Source organism: Labrus mixtus, chromosome 15 (assembly GCF_963584025.1).
Source record: "Labrus mixtus chromosome 15, fLabMix1.1, whole genome shotgun sequence".
Classification (NCBI taxonomy): domain Eukaryota; kingdom Metazoa; phylum Chordata; class Actinopteri; order Labriformes; family Labridae; genus Labrus; species Labrus mixtus.
This window is the reverse complement of record NC_083626.1, coordinates 9,144,617-9,162,462: the sequence shown is the minus strand read 5'-3', so window position 1 is coordinate 9,162,462 and position 17,846 is coordinate 9,144,617. Positions and strand designations below refer to the sequence as shown.

Genomic DNA, 17,846 nt, shown 5'->3' with positions numbered 1-17,846 from the left:
ACGGTCTTCTGGGTCACATCAAGCCACAAAGAGTGATACTTTGACATGTTCAGGACAAAAATCACCAAAGACACAAGTAGTACCTTGTTTGACCACAGGGGGCGCCACAATCAATGCAAACAGAAAGATCCGCACAGGAGCTTTAATATCACTAAATCGTGGCCATTTTGAATAAAATGAAACACAGAGTATAGTTATATAAAAGGGCAATTTCTCCTTATCATATATCAGCATCAGTGTTGACAAAGGTCCTCATTGAAGTCTTTATTCAGAAGTAAAGCGACATTTCATTCAGACCTCCAAAGCCGCATGTCGCAGGAGCAGTGAAGGTCTGATGATGTCATAATGCGGCAGGTGAAGCTTTTTGTGAGTCGTTTTGAAAATGATGGATTCAAACATGTCAAATGTGACATCTAGCTGCAGACGGGGCATGCACACAAACGCAAAACATTTAACATATTTAGAGTCAAAACAGCAGCCTTAAATATCCTGGATATAGAAATGAATCCCATAGATTTTCGGTCATAAACTCCCCCAGGTAAATCACACTTTTCTTTTCCTTTAGAAGTATAATCGCTCGTGAGGATATTGCATCAGTTTATCCTGTGGTGGTTGTAAAATTCAAACTGTTTGCACCTGTGTCAGACTTGAGTTGGTTGGTAAATTCTATCGACATTCTACGCTGTGAAAACGTCGCCTTGCTAACATTACTCCTTGAACTACCTCGGGGGGAAATCAGGCCACTGGTTTGGTTCTAAGGTGACTCAAAATGAAACAACACAACAGGCAAAACAAAAAAAACAGCAAGCCTCACAGCTATTTTCCTGAGTCTGAGGCCAAATCCACTCAGTGAGGGGGAGAAGAAGAGTCAGAGGGAGAGAAAATACTGCACGCAAAGAAGCCTTGTTCGTCCCCCTTCTCTCTCTCTCTCTCTCTCTCCCTCTCTCACCCCACCTCTGCCCCCTCTCCTCCTTAAAATCCAGCAGCATGTGGAGGGAAAACAAATAAAGAGTCCATCCTGTCACAGCAGCACCCGCAGGACTCGAGGTGCCTTTTGGAAAGTGATCCCAGCCCACTGCAGCGGCCTCAAGTGTTGTCACGCCGAGTTAGTGCCAAATTGCTTTGCAGCGCACCCCCCCACCGCCGCCGCCGACCAGCCCCATCCCTCCCCCCAGCCTACCAGCAACAAACAACATGCACAGTATATATGCAGGCTTTCTCTAAAGATGAGTGCGTGTATAAAAATATATGTTTGCTACCTTGGTTTTTAGGAAAACAAATCTTTGCAGGGACTAAACGATGAAAGAATTGATTTAATTAATGCAGCAGCATGTCCTGCGGCCACATGTAATCCTTTGAGAATTCTCTAGCGGGAGCTTTCAGGCGGGGGGTGGGGGGGGGGGAGCCAGGGGGGAATACAAAAAGATATTCTCCCTGAGACTCTTCCAGTGGCCTGTAATGGGAGCTGCGCACTAATCCCATAATTCCTTGTTTAATTAAACTACAGAGCCGACCCTGTAGTTGTCTAAGCCCGTGTGATGAGCCGTTTCTCTCTCTCGCTCTCTTTTTTCTCTAACATGTGACAAAGTTGTGCAAACAATGAACACACTTCTGTAAACCAATCAATAAACAGACACGTTAGCCACACAGTCATCACACAGTCATCTACGTGAATTACAGAGCTGCACATCTGCAAACATCTGCTCAGGGAAAGACCTCTTCAGGGCTCTTAAACACCTGATCCTTGAACAGCTGAAAGGCTGCGGTGCTCTTTAAATGAACTCTCACAGGTTCAAACACAGTGTGAGGGGATTCTAACATCACACATGTTTGTGTGTCATGTTTACTTCTTCAGTGCGGCTTGAAGTATTTGTTAATGTGAGTCAACTGGAAACTATCTCTACAGGAAAATCACCCATAGAGATACCAGCGTCAGATTATTATCATCATGATTTAGTTTTGTATATTTTTCAGAGTTTAGATTTTCTTGTTTTATTTCTTAGTCTTCTCTGGTGTTGCTTGTTACCCTGTAGTGTGTGTTTTTATCTTGTGTTTGTTGTTTCCTAGTTTAGTCTTTCCTGTTTCTCTGTTCTAGTGTGTCTTGTTAAAGTCTTGAGTTCTCTGTGTTTCTTTAGTGTTTCCTGATTTATTTTGTAGTTCTTGTCTGCAGTGTTTCTTACTCTTTCTCAGTCCCTGCTCTCCGTGCTGTATCCTGTTAGGACCTCCTGTTCAGTCGGCCGATATTTGTTCTGAGTCATTCAGTGTGGACGTGGCGTCATTAGCCCTCCTCGTGTTATCGACACTCCAGCTCAGATGTGATCAGCACGACAGCTCAGTGAATAAAATAATACAAAACTTAACAATTTAACAACTTAACAATTGAAAGGCACGTCACCCGAACCGGCCGCATCCATCCTCTTTTTTTTTTTTTGTATTTGGAGGCGCATGTGAAATAAATGTTTCAAATATAATTTCGCACAGCATTGTGGGAGTTAAAATAAAATTAATTTCCTTAAAGGATGCATCCAAACCATACTGCACACAAAACCCGGAAGTTAGCATCCTTACTGAAATGTTCAGTTCTACTGAGGTGGACCCAAGAAATGCCCGCTGAATGACCACGAGGGTTCAGTCGACTGAAAAGTCTACACGCCGTACTGAACTGTGACTTTTCAGAAACGACCTCAGTGTTCCTTGTTGTCAGGTCATTGTCAGATTTCCCCCCCACGGTTGAATGTCTTGTTACCAGTGTTTTCCTATAGTGTCTGCTTGTTTCCCCTTTTTGATTTTTTAGTTTTTGCCTTTTGTTCAAATAAATTAGACTTTTGGTTTCTGCACGTGGGTCCCAACACTATTCTGCATGAAAGTGTCTTAAATTAAAAATCATGACATTGCAGAGGTCAACCTTATTGAAGCTGTGTAGATAAATAACTAAAGTTTAGGTTTATTGTGGTCAAATCGAAGCTCTAATCTGCTGATCAAAAAAATCATGCTGCCTTCAGAGAATCTTTAGAAATCATGGAGTAGTACGCCTTATTTTGAAACAGATATCTGAAGCATCAGATAATCTTCCTGTTCCTCTCTGAACAGCAGCATGGACGCTCGAGTGCGTGAGTGAAATCAGCTGCACAATAAATATTCCGCGACTATTTTCAGCCTGCTGTTGTTGTGTGTTTGTGTGCGCCGCCCTGAGGTCCTGCAGAGAGAGAGAATGGAGCTACACACATCACCAAGGTGGTCTGGAGAGATTAGCACCCCTCGTTTCACTGACACCCCTGCCCCCGGGGGGATTCTGGGATATGCAGATTCTTTATAGAGAGCAGGAGAATATTGTTTTGTCATATAAATAATCACACAGAGAAATCTTTTAAAGCATCAAACCCTCCCTCCTTACTCTGCATCTCTTTTCTGGATTTGTAGGACGATGAGTTGCATGTTTGTCACTGCAGATATGACACACAGAGATGTGAAGTAACCCCTCCATGTGTTTTTTGTCCAGGCAGCCGGATGGACGAGGTGTCAGATGTGGAGTCGGAGCCGGACCTCCCACTGAAGAGGAAGCAGCGCCGGAGTCGGACTACGTTCACGGCCGAGCAGCTGGAGGAGCTGGAGAAGGCCTTCGAGAGAACCCATTACCCCGACATCTACACCAGAGAGGAGCTCGCCCAGAGGACCAAACTCACCGAGGCCAGGGTCCAGGTAATCAACACAATGACATCCGACTGTCTGACTGACTGCTGCTCCACTGACTGAAGAGATGGGGGTGGGGGGGGGGGGGGTTACTTTCTTATTTCTGCCGTTAACCTGCCATCAAGGGAACAGGCTATTTCCCAGAGGTCTGAATCCTTTCTTTAGTTTTACAGACTTCATAGAGTATCTGCACCAATAGAGCCACACAGGAAGCATTTTGAACACGTGCCACTGCTCTCCTGAACGTTTTTTTGAAATGATCAGAAAATGATGCCGATTGGGAATGCATAAGACACCTGAATTCAGAACAGATCTTCCCCGCCTTTATCCGGATTGTGTGAGCACTGCAGGTGTTTTCGGGGCCGCTCGCTGGTGCAGGTTGTTCCTGTTGACGATGTTGTTCACGTTGAAAGGATTTTCAGCAAGTTTTTAAAAATGTCAGCAGCTGAATATCCTGAAGTTGTTGTGTGAAAAGGGCTCAAGAGGGCCAGACATGAAGCTGAGTTTTAGACTTCAACCTGAGTTGACTGAGTCGGGTGCAGGGCGGGGAACTTCTCAGTCCATCGACAACTTCAAATCTTTGCTTAAAACGCATCTCTTTGCTCTGGCTTTTAATACAATTCTGAAATTTCTTCGTTCCTGCAGCCCTATAGTCTTAAAGTTGACCTTGGAAAATCATCCCAGGAAGAAAAACAGTTTTATTGAATCGACGTTCCGTCCCTTGTGTCAGGGTGCAGACAGCTCTTTGGCTTCTGTCCTGTCACACGTCTTCATCACGCTCACACGGGATCCATTCGCTCAACATCTCTGTGCATTGATGTGAGACTTTGAAGACCAGATTCCACGTTAACCCCCCCCCCCCACCCAACTCTGAGTAATAGTGACACACACAGTCTGTGCAGCTCTGCCAGCTGTTCACTTCTCAGCTGAGGAACCCGTCTCTCTCTGTGGTCCGGTCTGAGTTTGACAGCGAGAGCGAGAGGAAACGCGGCAGAGCGCCGACAACAGCTGTGAGGTGTTCAGCGTCGGTGGTGGTGGGGGTCTGCATTCCTCATGTGTGTCTCACTCTCCAACATCTTGGCTGGAATCTGTGTTTCCCACCACTTTCAAGCCCCACCACTCGTTGTAAAACTCACAGAAGATCACAGACGGGCCCGGCTGGCTCTCTCACGGGAGATCTAATCCTCCACAGATACGAGGGTCAATCAAGACTCAGGGAGACGAAGAGAGGGAGGAGCAAGCATGGCAGGGAAACCAGCAGAGTCAAAGAATAATGCACATAACTCTACCAGATATTACTCTTCTTTTATTCAACAGCAAAAGTTTTATTAGGATTTTATTTACAAACTCGTCGTGTTCACTTGTCAGCTGTCAAGAACGGTCCGTCAGAGAGTGAGAGAGAGAGGAGAGAGAGAGAGAGGAGAGAGGAGAGAGAGAGAGAGAGAGGAGAGAGTGACAGAGAGAGAGAGAGAGAGAGAGAGGAGAGAGAGAGAGAGAGTAGAGAATAGAGAAAGAGAGAGAGAGAGGGGGGGAGAGAGAGAGAGAGAGAGAGAGAGAGAGAGGGGGGAATGATGACATGTGAGAAAGGAGCCACAGGTTGGACTTGAATCCGGCTGCCCGCTTAGGGGACTATAGTCTCCATACCAACCATCAGCGCCCCAATTCAAGGAGATATGCTGAAACCTTTATGGGGCGGGACACGATTGCCAGGCCATGCCGTGCACATTTATTTTTGAATTTTGATAATGGTGGTGGAACGTGCTTTATATCTGCTGGTAGATAAAAGAGTTTCATGCAACTAGAGGGAGATCAAGATAATATTTAGTTTGTTAGTCTTATGTTGCTTAATGCTGATAAGACCAGATGTGATATGGAAGAACTGTTTTAATCCAGAGGGAGAGAGGAACTGTGGCTGGTTGCTGTAACTGCGATGTCAGAGGAGATTCTGATCACAAGTGGAGGCAGTAAGAGCAGGAATGAGACAGATGCTCCTGTGAACACATGAAATGACTCAGGTGGTTGTAAGGGTTAGTGTCCTGTGTGTGTTTGTGTGTAAATACATTTTATTTAGAGAGAGTGTGTAAGAGGGATAGGAGTGAGGCTTCCTCTTGACCTCCTCATTTTGACTTCACATAACAGCGCAGCAGGTCAGTTTAGGAGTGGATACAATTCAGGGATTGGACGCCCGTGAATATGAAAGAAAGACGTGGACTTATAGCAGCAAAGAAGATAAAATATAAATATATATAATCAGAGTGAGGAGAAACACCAAGCGGATAAAGCTCGTTCTAAAACGAGGGTGAACCTTGTGTTGTCTTTTACACGTGGACGTGGAGTTGATATACTTCCTGTTGGACAGGCAGGTGATGGACACCGGCGGTTAGCTTGTGCTAGCGTGCGTTAGCTTCCAATGTCGCTAAAGGCAGTAAACATACACACTACGTCCTGCAGGGAGTCCAGGAGGAGGAGGCCATGTTTGAATGCTTTGATTAAAACCTGCTTCATAAAATGCTGCTGACTCCACCTTTAAGAGAATTTATCGCTAACTGTATTAATGACCTGCTATTTCAGTTTCAGTGAGTTTTTTTTAGAGTCAAACTGTTAACATTTGCTGGTTGAAGCTTTGTGATGTGTGGATTTGCTGCTTGTCTTCATCAGTGAATGAAGAGCTTTTGTTTTTTTGCTACACTGGTTGGAAAACAGAAGCTTTTTCAGGAGATAATGTGACGGACATTTTTGCTTTTTGTCACATTTTATGTATTAGAAGGAAGCAGAAACTTTCCAGAAGTTCGTCTGGCAGATATTTAAATTCAAACCTGAAATATTTTTTTCATTTTTCAGATACAGCTGAAGTTGAATCAAGTCAACTAAACCTTTACATGTAAATCAGAATCAGTCGACTCAAACTTTAAAGTACAGTAAGAGACATTTTCAAAAGACTTTCATGTGACTTTGTCGCTCAAACATCCACCTTCTTAAAACTTGAATATATATATATATATGGTGATTTATTTGACTGAAAAGCTTGTCAGAGACATATTTGCACATAAATTCACACATACATTTTTACATATGAGCTATGAATGAAATATCATGAAAAGCGTGTCTCAGCTTGTTTCCTCTGTAGCAGTGGTCGGGTGGAGGTCTCGCTTGTCCACACTCTCTGCTCTGCAGGAGTTGGACCGTGGAGTTGAGCAGTCCGACTTCTTCCTCTTCTTCTTCTTCTTCTTCTGCTGCTCTTGCAGTTAGTTCCTCGGGGCGACAACACCTGCTCTAATTATTTGAGTCTCCTCTTCAGAAATAGGAGTCCAAATGATCGGCTCCACTTGAAAGGCATGTTTTCATTTGCTCCAAATGAAAAAGGAGGATTCCTGGAGAAAGAGGGCGGGCGGGAAGCTGGAGGCAATACATGGATTGCTGCTGCTGTGTGTGTGTGTGTGTGTGTCTGTGTGTGTGTGTGTGTGTGTGTGTGTGTGTGTGTGTGTGTGTGTGTGTGTGTGTGTGTGTGTGTGTGTGCTTATATTGAACTCATGTGAGTGGTATTGTGTGGTTTGGTTCAGGGGATACAAATGATGAAAAGGCAGAAACCTGTGTGTCCTGAAGTAGGACATATATGTGTGTGTGTGTGTGTGTGTGTGTGTGTTTTGAGGGGTTTGACATTTGAGTAGAGACAGATTCGTCTGTGTGTTTCCTGCAGAGCGACAGGCTCGTACTCGCTCTGAGCTTCTGTACTTAAGTTGCTTTAATTAAGAACTTTGAAATTGGTCTTCCCGCTGAGTTGAAAAAGAAGAACAGTTAGCTTTTGGCGAAACACCCCCCCTTGTCATTTCACAATCTACCTAATTCCGCCCACTTTAACAGCGTAGTGTGTGTGTGTGTGTGTGTGTGTGTGTGTGTGTGTGTGTGTGTGTGTGTGTGTGTGTGTGTGTGTGTGTGTGTGTGTGTGTGTGTGTGTGTGTGTGTGTGTTTAACCTGTCCCCCTGCCTCACAACCTTTTAAACCCTTCAGAAATGACGATGCACCTCTTCAAAACAGATGATTGTGGATAATAAGCTCTAATGCACCTTTAAACGGCAGCTGAGGTTTTTCCATTAGATTATTTTATGAATTATAAATCTTCCTGATATTTTACTTATGCCCTAAAAATGCACAAATGTATATAAAAGACACAATTTGTATGTCAGATGAAGCTCATTACAGTCTGCAGTCTGCACACACATTTATACCATCATTTGTAGGTGATCATTTTTAAAGGGGACATATTATGAAAAATCCACTTGTACAATGTTTTTGAACATATATTTGGGTAACCTGAGTGTCTACTGACCCACAAAATGTGAAATAAACCCATCCAGTCCTTTGTTTGTGGTCTGCATAAGTCTTACAACACAGAGGAAAATGCACTGTTTCTAATGTGCTCTCCTTGTGATGTCACAGTGGGATTCTGGTAAAAAAAAAAAATCCTCCCCTCCCCTGGTATATTTTTCATTGATATGGTTTCTAGTTTAAATGCTTTATATGTGATTTTTTGATCCAGCAGATGTCGCCCTTGAGCACCAGCATGAAACCAAAACAACTTGCGCTGCATTGTTGTGTTAGCATGCTAATGCTAGCGATCTTTATTATGCTCGTATCTTCACACTGCATGTAAATTTACCTGAAATGAGCGTGATCTAGAAACACAGTTAAGCAGTGAGTACAGTATGTTATTCTTCTTTTCTCTAGTCCCTCAATTAAACAACTTTTATACTCGAGGGGAGGAGTCAGCCGGCCGTCCAGACGATGTAAACAAACTGAAGATAGGACTCTGAAAACATCACAGACAGTGGGACTCGGGTGTTACACCCATTGTAGACAGTCATGACTCACAGAGTTATTTTCAGAGGATATACTTGATTTATATTATATTTAAGTGTGAGAAATCACATATAAAGCCTTTGAATATTGTATTTGTAATCATTTTTTATACTCATCTGTTATACTTTCCTTTGTGCTTTTGTTGAAATATACATTGCACCTCAATTTCATAAGACAGGTGCACAGTAGAGGAACGAGTCCTGCAACGTTTTGGTAAAAGTCCGTCATCAGGGACATCAGAGATGAAGGTGGTACCAGACTGTCAGGAAGTCCATTAATGCAGCTCAGGCAGTGTGCAGGACTTTGTGCTGTTGTGAAGTCCGATCTAGTTTGTAGATTAGATTCAACAAAACTGTTGTTCCTCCAGTTCTAAATCCTCCGCGCCGATTGTGAAACCTTTAAGCGGTGTGTGTGTTAGCGCCTTTGATCGGCCATGTGTGCAGTGTTTAGCCGAGCGATGTCGACGCCTCCTCTCCCTCCTCTTTTGGCCTCCATTCATCCTTTTTTGAGTCTGCATTCAAGGCGTCCCGAGTCAGTGAGGAACATCGCATGATTAACCACACACACACACACACACACACACACACACACACACACACACACACACACACACACACACACACACACACACACACACACACACATAATGAAGTGCACACACACTCCATTGACATAACGTTTACTTTCTCTTCCGTTCCAGAGATCAATCAGCTCTTCTTTTTATCCGCTTTGTTGAACAGCCCTGATGAAACTGATGATTTTGTTTTGCTGCTCTTTGATCGTTTGGTTGTTGTTTTTTTTTAGGTGTGGTTCAGCAACAGGAGAGCACGGTGGCGAAAACAAGCCGGAGCCAATCAGCTAGCGGCGTTCAACCACCTGTTGCCGGGCGGGTTTCCTACCACGGGGATGCCGACACTGCCTACGTACCAGCTGCAGGAGTCGAGCTACACGACCAACGGCCTGCAACAAGGTAGAGCCATCTTTTATGTCCTGAATGTGTTAAGCCCCTTTTAGCACACAGATTGATATCTGTTCTCTCCTCTTCAGACGGCGGTGCCACAGTTCACCGTCCTCAGCCGTTACCTCCGTCCACCATGCACCAGGGCAGTCTGTCCGGCAACGACAGCGGCTCCGCCTACGGCCTGTCCTCCAACCGCCACGGCTTCTCCAGCTACTCCGACACCTTCATGACCTCCGCGGCACCCAACAACCACGTCAACCCCGTCAGCAACGGACTCTCCCCGCAGGTAAGACGTGATGAAGACGATAGCACTTAAAGGCTTTATATGGTTTCATGCTGGTGCTCAAGGGCACATAAAGCCTTTAAGTCATTCTGTTTCACTCTGGTGCGTTGTCTTGTTTTCTGTCTTTCTCTGAGTCGAGAAGATAATCCAAATAAAAGTCTCAAGGACTGGTCTTTGACCTTTGACCTCCATACTTTGGCTTAAAGCAGACGGAAGGTTCATAGCCTCCACCAAACGAGAAAGGACACATTCTGGTCACTTCTAAAAAAGATGTTTTTTTAGAGTCTGGAACATCCCTCAAGTTCAGGATCTCTAAAGCTGTTCTTCAGTGTTTGAGGCGATGTGAGGTCAGCAGCCACGGAGAGCATCCTGTATGTGTGAGCTCGTCTGTTGTCAGTGAAGTTCTCCAAAAGATGGCAGGTTGTTTTGCTCTTCAAAAGGTGATTTTACTAGAAAATGTTTTTTTGTTGGAATCATCTGAACACTTTCATCCCAGGTTGTTTAATAGAGTTGACACCTGATAGGAGAGATCTGACTCTTTTTCAGATTTTAGCTCTGAGAGCTCTGAGAGTTAGACAAACATCAAACTGGGCGCCTGCGTTTACGATCTGTATCTTCAGTGTTTGGAGTGACATTTACAGCAGATACTAACATGTAGCTACTGATTGATGTCACACACATGCTACCAGCTGATACCTGCATGAGAGCAGTGAACGGAGAAAAGACGAAGCGGCGCTGTCTTCATATTTGTAAAGCAAGTATAGTGCATCCGTTTCACCACTACCTGTACTCCACAGAGTCATTCAAAAAGTTCTTGCATGTTGTGTCAGGTTGATATTATTGGTCTGCATGTGGCCTTTGTGAGTTTTCTTCTGACAAACATCGTTGAGACTTCACTCGTTGCTTTTACCTTTCGTAAATGTTTCATGAAATCAGTCGGTGCTGATGTAAACATCAAGTCTCATGAGGACGGAGAAGAATGCAGATATATGTCGCTCACCACTCATAATAATAATGATAATTTATCCTTTATTAATCCCGCAAGGGGAAATTCAGTTTCACACTCTGTTTAATGAACATGCTACACACACATAGGCTGAAATACACACGCATACACAAACAGGATCCTATGGACATGCATTAATGGAGAGGTGTCAGAGTGAGACACAGCAAGCGCTCCAGCAAGCGGGGTTCGATGCCTTGCTCAGGGGCACCTCGGCAGTGCTCAGGAAGTGGACTGACACCCGGCGACCCTCCGATTCCCAACCCAAGTCCCTACAGACTAAGCTACTGCCGCCCCTACTTCAAATCTGATAAAAGTTGTCTCTTGACTGTAGTCGTTTACTTGCTTTGGTCACTTCTTGTTTTTCTTCTCGTGCATTGATTCGCTTAGCTGAACAGCCAATCAGAGCGAAACACTGCAAAAACTAGGGCGACGGTCCAACTAGGACAGACGGCCGACGATCTCGAGGTCTGTCAGGGCCTCAATACATCAGAGCGTAAATATTGCGGCGGATAAAAGGCCTAAAAATACTGATAAAAGTGCATCAAAGACGGTAAAGAGATTAAAATAGAGCCCCTCCATATGAAGCTCATACTTAAGACCACCTTCATACAGCATCATATGTGTGTTTTGGTATTCTGTGCTGCTTTATTTGGCTAAATCTGAACGTTGCGTCCTCCTGGACAGCTTTCAGGTGTATTTATGAGCTTAAGGCTCGACTGCCTTTTACCACCAACTGTTACAGTCATATGTAAAAACCAACATACGAGTCGACTGCAAAGAAAATCCCATCAAATGTAAACCCAAACATCTCCGGTAAATTCATTTGATTGAAACATGAAATGCACCGAGGCCGCTGCTCTTCTGTGTTTATTGTCCTCTCTCGGCGTCGACGGCTGCGAGTCCCAGCTGAAGCTTTTTTTTCCATTATGGGTTCACTGCGTTTGACCCTTTCATCATGTTCCCGGGCATTTACATGAGATAACAATGTAGGGAGAATTTCCTAAGATCCCACTTCAAAAAAAAATAAAAAATTGCAGGGAGACCATATGCTGCACGTCTGACAGGCAATAATTCAATTTTGAAGCAGCTATATTGCATTTGGAATGTAATTCACACGAGCCATTTCAGCGCCTCCTCCTCCTCCGCGATTGAACGGGAGAGAATTAGAGGCCCGACTTTCATGTGGAGACGGAGCGCGTGCAGCCAATTCCAAGTCTTATTGACAGGAAGACAAAATGACAGAATGAAAACGCCGTCACTGTGATGGCCACTGCATGTGTAAATAGAAAACCCTTTTTTTTCACAGCTTCACCATCTGAGTTATAACACCCCCCTCCCTCCCCCCCCTGCAAAATAAATAAACCTTTTTTTAAACACACTTTTTGACAAATTCCCATAAATCTATTTTGCTCTAAGTGGTGAGGAGGGGTTTTTTTTTCCCCTCCTCCTTCTGCCGGACCACTAATCCGTTTCTGTCAGGTCAAACAACTTAGTGACCTGCCACTGAAGATGAAACTATTACTTCCCACAGTGACCCCGACACTTCAACACATCACACCAGTAAACACATTTCTCCCCCCTCTCTCTCTCTCTCTCTCTCTCTCTCTCTCTCTCTCCCTCTTCGCCCCGCGCTCTCATTTCCTCTCCGGTTTGTTGTGAGCGAGGGAAGATTTAGCCTGCTTTGGAATGGTGGAGCTCTCTGGCTCGCTATTTGATGTCGGGGTGAGGGATAGAGAGAGAGAGAGAGAGAGCGGGCGGGCGAGCGAGGATAGAATAGAGTGGGTTTCAGTGTTGGGGGATCAGAGCTGCTTTGGTTCTCCAGCTCTGTCTCTTTGATCCATATCCCCAGGCCTGCCTGCCTGCCTCGCTAACTCAGGCCTCTGCTCGTGATTCCTGACAACTGTCGGCCTGAGATAAGGAGGTGGGGGGGTGGGTGGGGATGGAGGGGGCTCTCTTACCCCCCCTCACTCCCTCCACACAACCTCCCTCCTCGCCCCCCCATCCTGCACACTGCAGCACTACCTCAAACACTTCCATTACCGTTAAAAACCCTATATGTGTGTTGAAATATATTCAGGAACCCCCTCCCTTTAAAAAAATACAAATACCCCCCCCCCCCCCCCATCTCGTGCTCCTGCAGTTCATAATGTGTTGACACGGCTGCACGTACCTGCATGTCAATGAGTGCGCTTCCCTAATATTAGTCGCAGCTTGCTATTAAAATCTGCGGCTCTAAGCCCTTTGACTGGGCACACTGTCAACTGGCACGCTCCCATGTCAACAAATCAAAAAGGATGAGCACATATATTTACATCATTCCCATAATGAGGAGCAGAGAAGGGTGGGGGGGGGGGGGGGGTGTGGGGTGCAAAGGGGGGAGGGGGGAGGGATGTTAATTAGAAATCGCCTGAAAAACAGATGCAGCTTCAAGTTTGGCACCGAGCGAAGCAAGGAGCTTTATGGCAAATAAATAAATAATAAGACAAGACCTACTCAAGAAAGCTGCCAGAAAAGCAGAGGAATTTAAATCATACCCACTGATGGAATGTTTGTAGGATATATTTTTCTTTATTTATCACTCAGAGTCTTCTCCTCTCCTCCTCCTCCCTCCGTGGAAACCAAACAGAGCCCTGGGTGCTGTCTGACTGACTGAGTGGGTAGAAAAGTGTTAAGCCCCTCTAGTTCCTGCGGTTCAGATGGAAAATGTAGGCGTCGACCGGCTGCACCGAAAACCAACAACTACAACCTCGAACTCTCCCGCTGCTCTTTCGATCACTCGCACCGTCCGTGACCACAGCCGATAATAACGCTCGATTCTGATTGGCCAGAGGGGTTTTGCATTATTCACCGATAACGTCACATCTCGTTGACGCAATCGGCTGAAAGAAAAAAAAGACAGAGCTGGAGTCGCGTGAAGAGTTGCTCTTTCTGGGCAGGATTAGAATTCAGGTGAACGTTTTCACGAGGCGGTCCGCGTCGCAAACGGGACGACAGGTTTGTCTTCCAAAACGAGGCGGTCAGGTGAAGTGACATAAAGAGCGATGCGGTCTGTTTCTGAGGTCCGCTTCTCGTTTGAAAAAGTCAACACTGTCCTCTCTTACATGCACACGTACTCGTGTCATATAACATGCGTCCTCATTTCCATCAACAGAAGTCACATAGCGACTTATTTCAGCCATGACAGAGGAGCGGATGCAGAGAGTGCTTCTGTTACGCACATGAAACCCGAAACAAGTTATTTCCCCGGTCCCCAAACCAAAGGCAAAAACTAATCTTGTGATTTAAACAAGGATTTATTTTAACACACAAGTTCAAACACCTATCAAACAAAAGACAATCTCTAAACCGAACTTGTTAACAAAACCAAAAACAGGAGAAAAAAGTGAGCCCAAAAGAAAATGGCAATAAACTGCTTCTCAAACAAAAGACTTACTCAAAATGAAAAACACAATTTTTAGAGCTAACGAAAGACTAAGTAACAAGGCTTTAACAACAATATGAGACAAGTTTGGAGGCTGAGGGAGAAAAGATCTGCTGCTGTCAGTTTACAACACATGTTGCACCCTTGAAATGAACCGGTCAGAACTCGTCCATCTTCACGTTTAGCAACTTTTATTAAAGAAATGCCCACAGCTTTACACAAGCTTCGTTTTTCAGCCTACACACACCTCTGTGTCTTCTTCACTGAGCCTCCCTTAAAGGGCCAGTGTCTTAATCTTAAAAGGTAGAGCAAATAAAACACACAGTATTTACTGTTTATAACTTTGTTTTCTTTTACTGATGATCTTAGAAATATAAATGAACTGAAATACTTCTGGAAATTAAATTAATTTAACTAGACTAGTATTTCAGCCTATGTTTGTGTAGCATGTTTACTAGACAGAGTGTAAAAACGAATTTCCCCTCGCGGGATCAATAAAGTATAAATTATTTAATTATTATAGACACACTGATATAACAAAATGACAGAAAAAAATATGAAAATATGAAAAAGCATTTTCAGCGTGTTACACAAGCATACTAGTGCAACTTAATCTGGAACATACACAGCAAGCGAATGAGCCGCGTGGTGATGATGATGACGATGATGATGATGTTGTTCAAGCTGAGGGGAGATTCTCTGATTTGTCCTCCTTACTGCGAGTGATCTTAACCCAGAAACAGAGTCACCATAACTGAACACTCCTCCTCCTCCTACACTGCACACTCTACCAAGAGCGCTGACGTTTTGCATTGTGCGAGACAATTTCCGTCAAATCCAGACAATGTCAGAACCTGATTCTCCTGAAATATTCCAGAAAATGTCACCGGTTTGGTGTGTGAACGGGGCTTCAGAGTGAAACTAAAATATCGAAATTATTTTACTGAAGTTACTAAAGATTCTTACTTTAGCACAACCATGCTAACACACTGTGGCATGTTGAAAGTGCCCGGTGTAAAAAGAAACTTCAGTTAATGGGATGGCACTTTACAAAATGACATGTATGTATATTTTATAATCTGAGTGGTGATGATGATGCTAAATACATTGTTATTAATTGCAAACTGTTATTTTCAAAATGACAAAATTGGGATAAAAAGTGTTTAAAAAAATGCAATCACCCTGTCAGGTTGTTAATTGCAACAGAGAGCTGAATCTCCCAAACCAATCAGAGTCCTGCAAAATAAAGTGAATCAAACTGCACCGTGCAGATCGCCTGACTGTCTCTACTTCCTGTGTAGCAGAAAACATCTTTAAAACAAATATATTTCCTAATCATCAAAGAGACATTCCTCCTTCTCTCTCCGTCTGTCTGCGAGCCGTCCGTCTCCCCGCGATGCATTCAGGAACCCAGCTGCCTGCTGTTTGCAGCGGCGCTCTGCCTGTCAGCCTCCAGCTGGGAGCCGTCGCTCTGTTTATTTACATGTCATTATGGCGAGGAGGAGCAGATATTAAAGCTGTCAGCTGCTGTTTGACCTGACATCCCTCAGCCGACCAGCTTCCTGCTGTTTGAGCAAACAGCTCCCGTCTCCTCCCAGCCTCTGACTCGACCCCCGGCACGCTCCGTAAAGAGCCTCTTGACCTGGAATCATTAAAGGTTACCAGTTTAGTTTGGAGAAGCCCACATGGGGATTCACCGGTGGAGACTTTTGTCGTTTGGATCGTGCAGGGACTGAATTTGAGGTTTACAGGGAAACATGGTTGAGTCTGTTCATCTTAAGAACTGAATTCAAGCACATCACTGTCCTCCTAAAGGTTAAAATAACAACAACATGGTGAAAAGAAAAACTTCTAAAAGAGATCAACATTTCTGCCAATATAAGTTTAAAAGTGTCAGGTACATGCAGGAGGAAATCTGTGGTCAAAAACAAACTAGCTCAAGGCGATGCTCAGGAAGTGAACTGTCACCTCTCCAGCTTCCAGACAGAATTTTCCAGCCTTGGTTTGCACCCGGGACTTGAACCGACGACCATCCGCTTCCCAACCCAGGTCCCCACCGACCCAACTCATAGTCTAACAGAGATTGGGTTACAATCGACTTCAATTCAAATCAATGTATCGTTTCTTGCGACTTGTAGAAATGTTAAAATCTCATCCTCTGATGTGAACTTAAATTTTCCTGAAAGTTTAAAAATGTTGGAAATGTCTTCTCAAAACGTTCCACATTTCTATGATGCTATTTGCCGCCGTGGTTACATCACAGTGACACACTGAGGTCAGTGTTTATTTGTCTCCTGGATTAAGATGATTTCATCAGAAAAAGGTAATAAAAGAATCGACTTTCTGACACACTCAGGTTCTGACAACAAGCTTTTTTTTGTTTGTTGTTGCAGCCCTGCTTTTTTTTCTCTTCTTCTTCTTCTTCTTGGTGACATTGAATTTGATTCCTTTTTCATCACTGATGGGGGAGTCGGGATTTTCAGGATTACGTCCTCTGACAAAAAACACATCTGCTTAAAGTAAAATAGCATAAGCTGAGTGCATAATTACCTCTGATTGCATCAGATACTCTGCATTCAAGAGTGACGAGCTCAATGCGCTTTGCAATTACTGTTTGACTGATGATTCAATGGAAGATAGTGATAGATCGTGTCTGACACCAGCTCCATGTCAGCCTCAGCCTTAATCCCACTCTCTGCATCCGCCCACAGACGCAGCTCAACATGACACTGTGAGGTGAATCATAATGAAGCCACATATTATTTAAATGCAAATATATGATACATATGAAAGTTAACGTCGAGAATGAGTCAATCCTCGATTGTCACACAGCGGACTATCTCTCTCTCCTGCCGCGGCGCTGCTCGCTCTCGCAGCCCGCTCAGCGTCGCCGAGTCTGCAGTTTGAGCGCACATTTGGTTCTTAAAGGAATGTGAACATGACATGTTGTGAGTGGGACGCTTTTTACAGTTTGAAAAGTTGTCAGCCATCTTTGGTGGTGAATGTATTCAGTGCAGACTCTGTTTCTAAATTATCTTTTAAAAACATATTTCTGCTCTGGCGTTTCTTGTTCCTTAACAACTGACATGTATGGTTATAGTATATCTGCTGTTAGCGTCCAGGAAATTCAATCATTATAAAACCAGAGCTCCATTTGTACTTGTTTTTGGGCCTAAATTACCTAAAAAGGAACATTGAAGTTTTGCTTGTACTCAAGTTGGTTTCTTCAGCTGGCAACAAAGCGAGCATTTGTGTCTGATTAAAATGTGTCCAACTTAAAAATTCTTGTTTTTGTCGACGTCGTGCTCACACATTTCTTCACAAGGATCTCTGCAGTGATAAACCTTTGTGTTGAGGTTGATTCTTTTTTTTCTTCTGAAAGCAGAAAGCCGTTACATCGCTTAATCTAGAGCCACCAAACTCTATCGATAAAACCAGTAATCTGACCTCAAGGATCATGGGAGTTGGGAGTTGGGAGTCGGGTGCAGATCTTGGTGGTAGTAGCAAATATTCAAACGGGAACTTTGAAGGCCCAAGTGGAGAACAGCATGTTGAACATGGGTCAGTCGGTCCTAAGATGATCGCCTTCAGTGATACGTTTGTTTCGCACTGGTCAAACAAACTGGAC

General features: G+C 44.1%; 1 protein-coding gene across 2 annotated transcripts in view; it reads left to right on the top strand.

The window, feature by feature from the left end:
* Positions 1 to 17,846, top strand: part of LOC132990351 (keratin, type II cytoskeletal 8-like) — a 232,406-nt gene that overhangs the window by 25,645 nt on the left and 188,915 nt on the right. For both annotated transcript variants that reach the window (XM_061058575.1, XM_061058574.1), the window contains exons 5-7: positions 3,500 to 3,699; positions 9,352 to 9,517; positions 9,595 to 9,794. In XM_061058575.1, the coding sequence (XP_060914558.1) occupies positions 3,500 to 3,699; positions 9,352 to 9,517; positions 9,595 to 9,794 (566 nt within the window). The remainder of the gene's footprint in view (positions 1 to 3,499; positions 3,700 to 9,351; positions 9,518 to 9,594; positions 9,795 to 17,846) is intronic.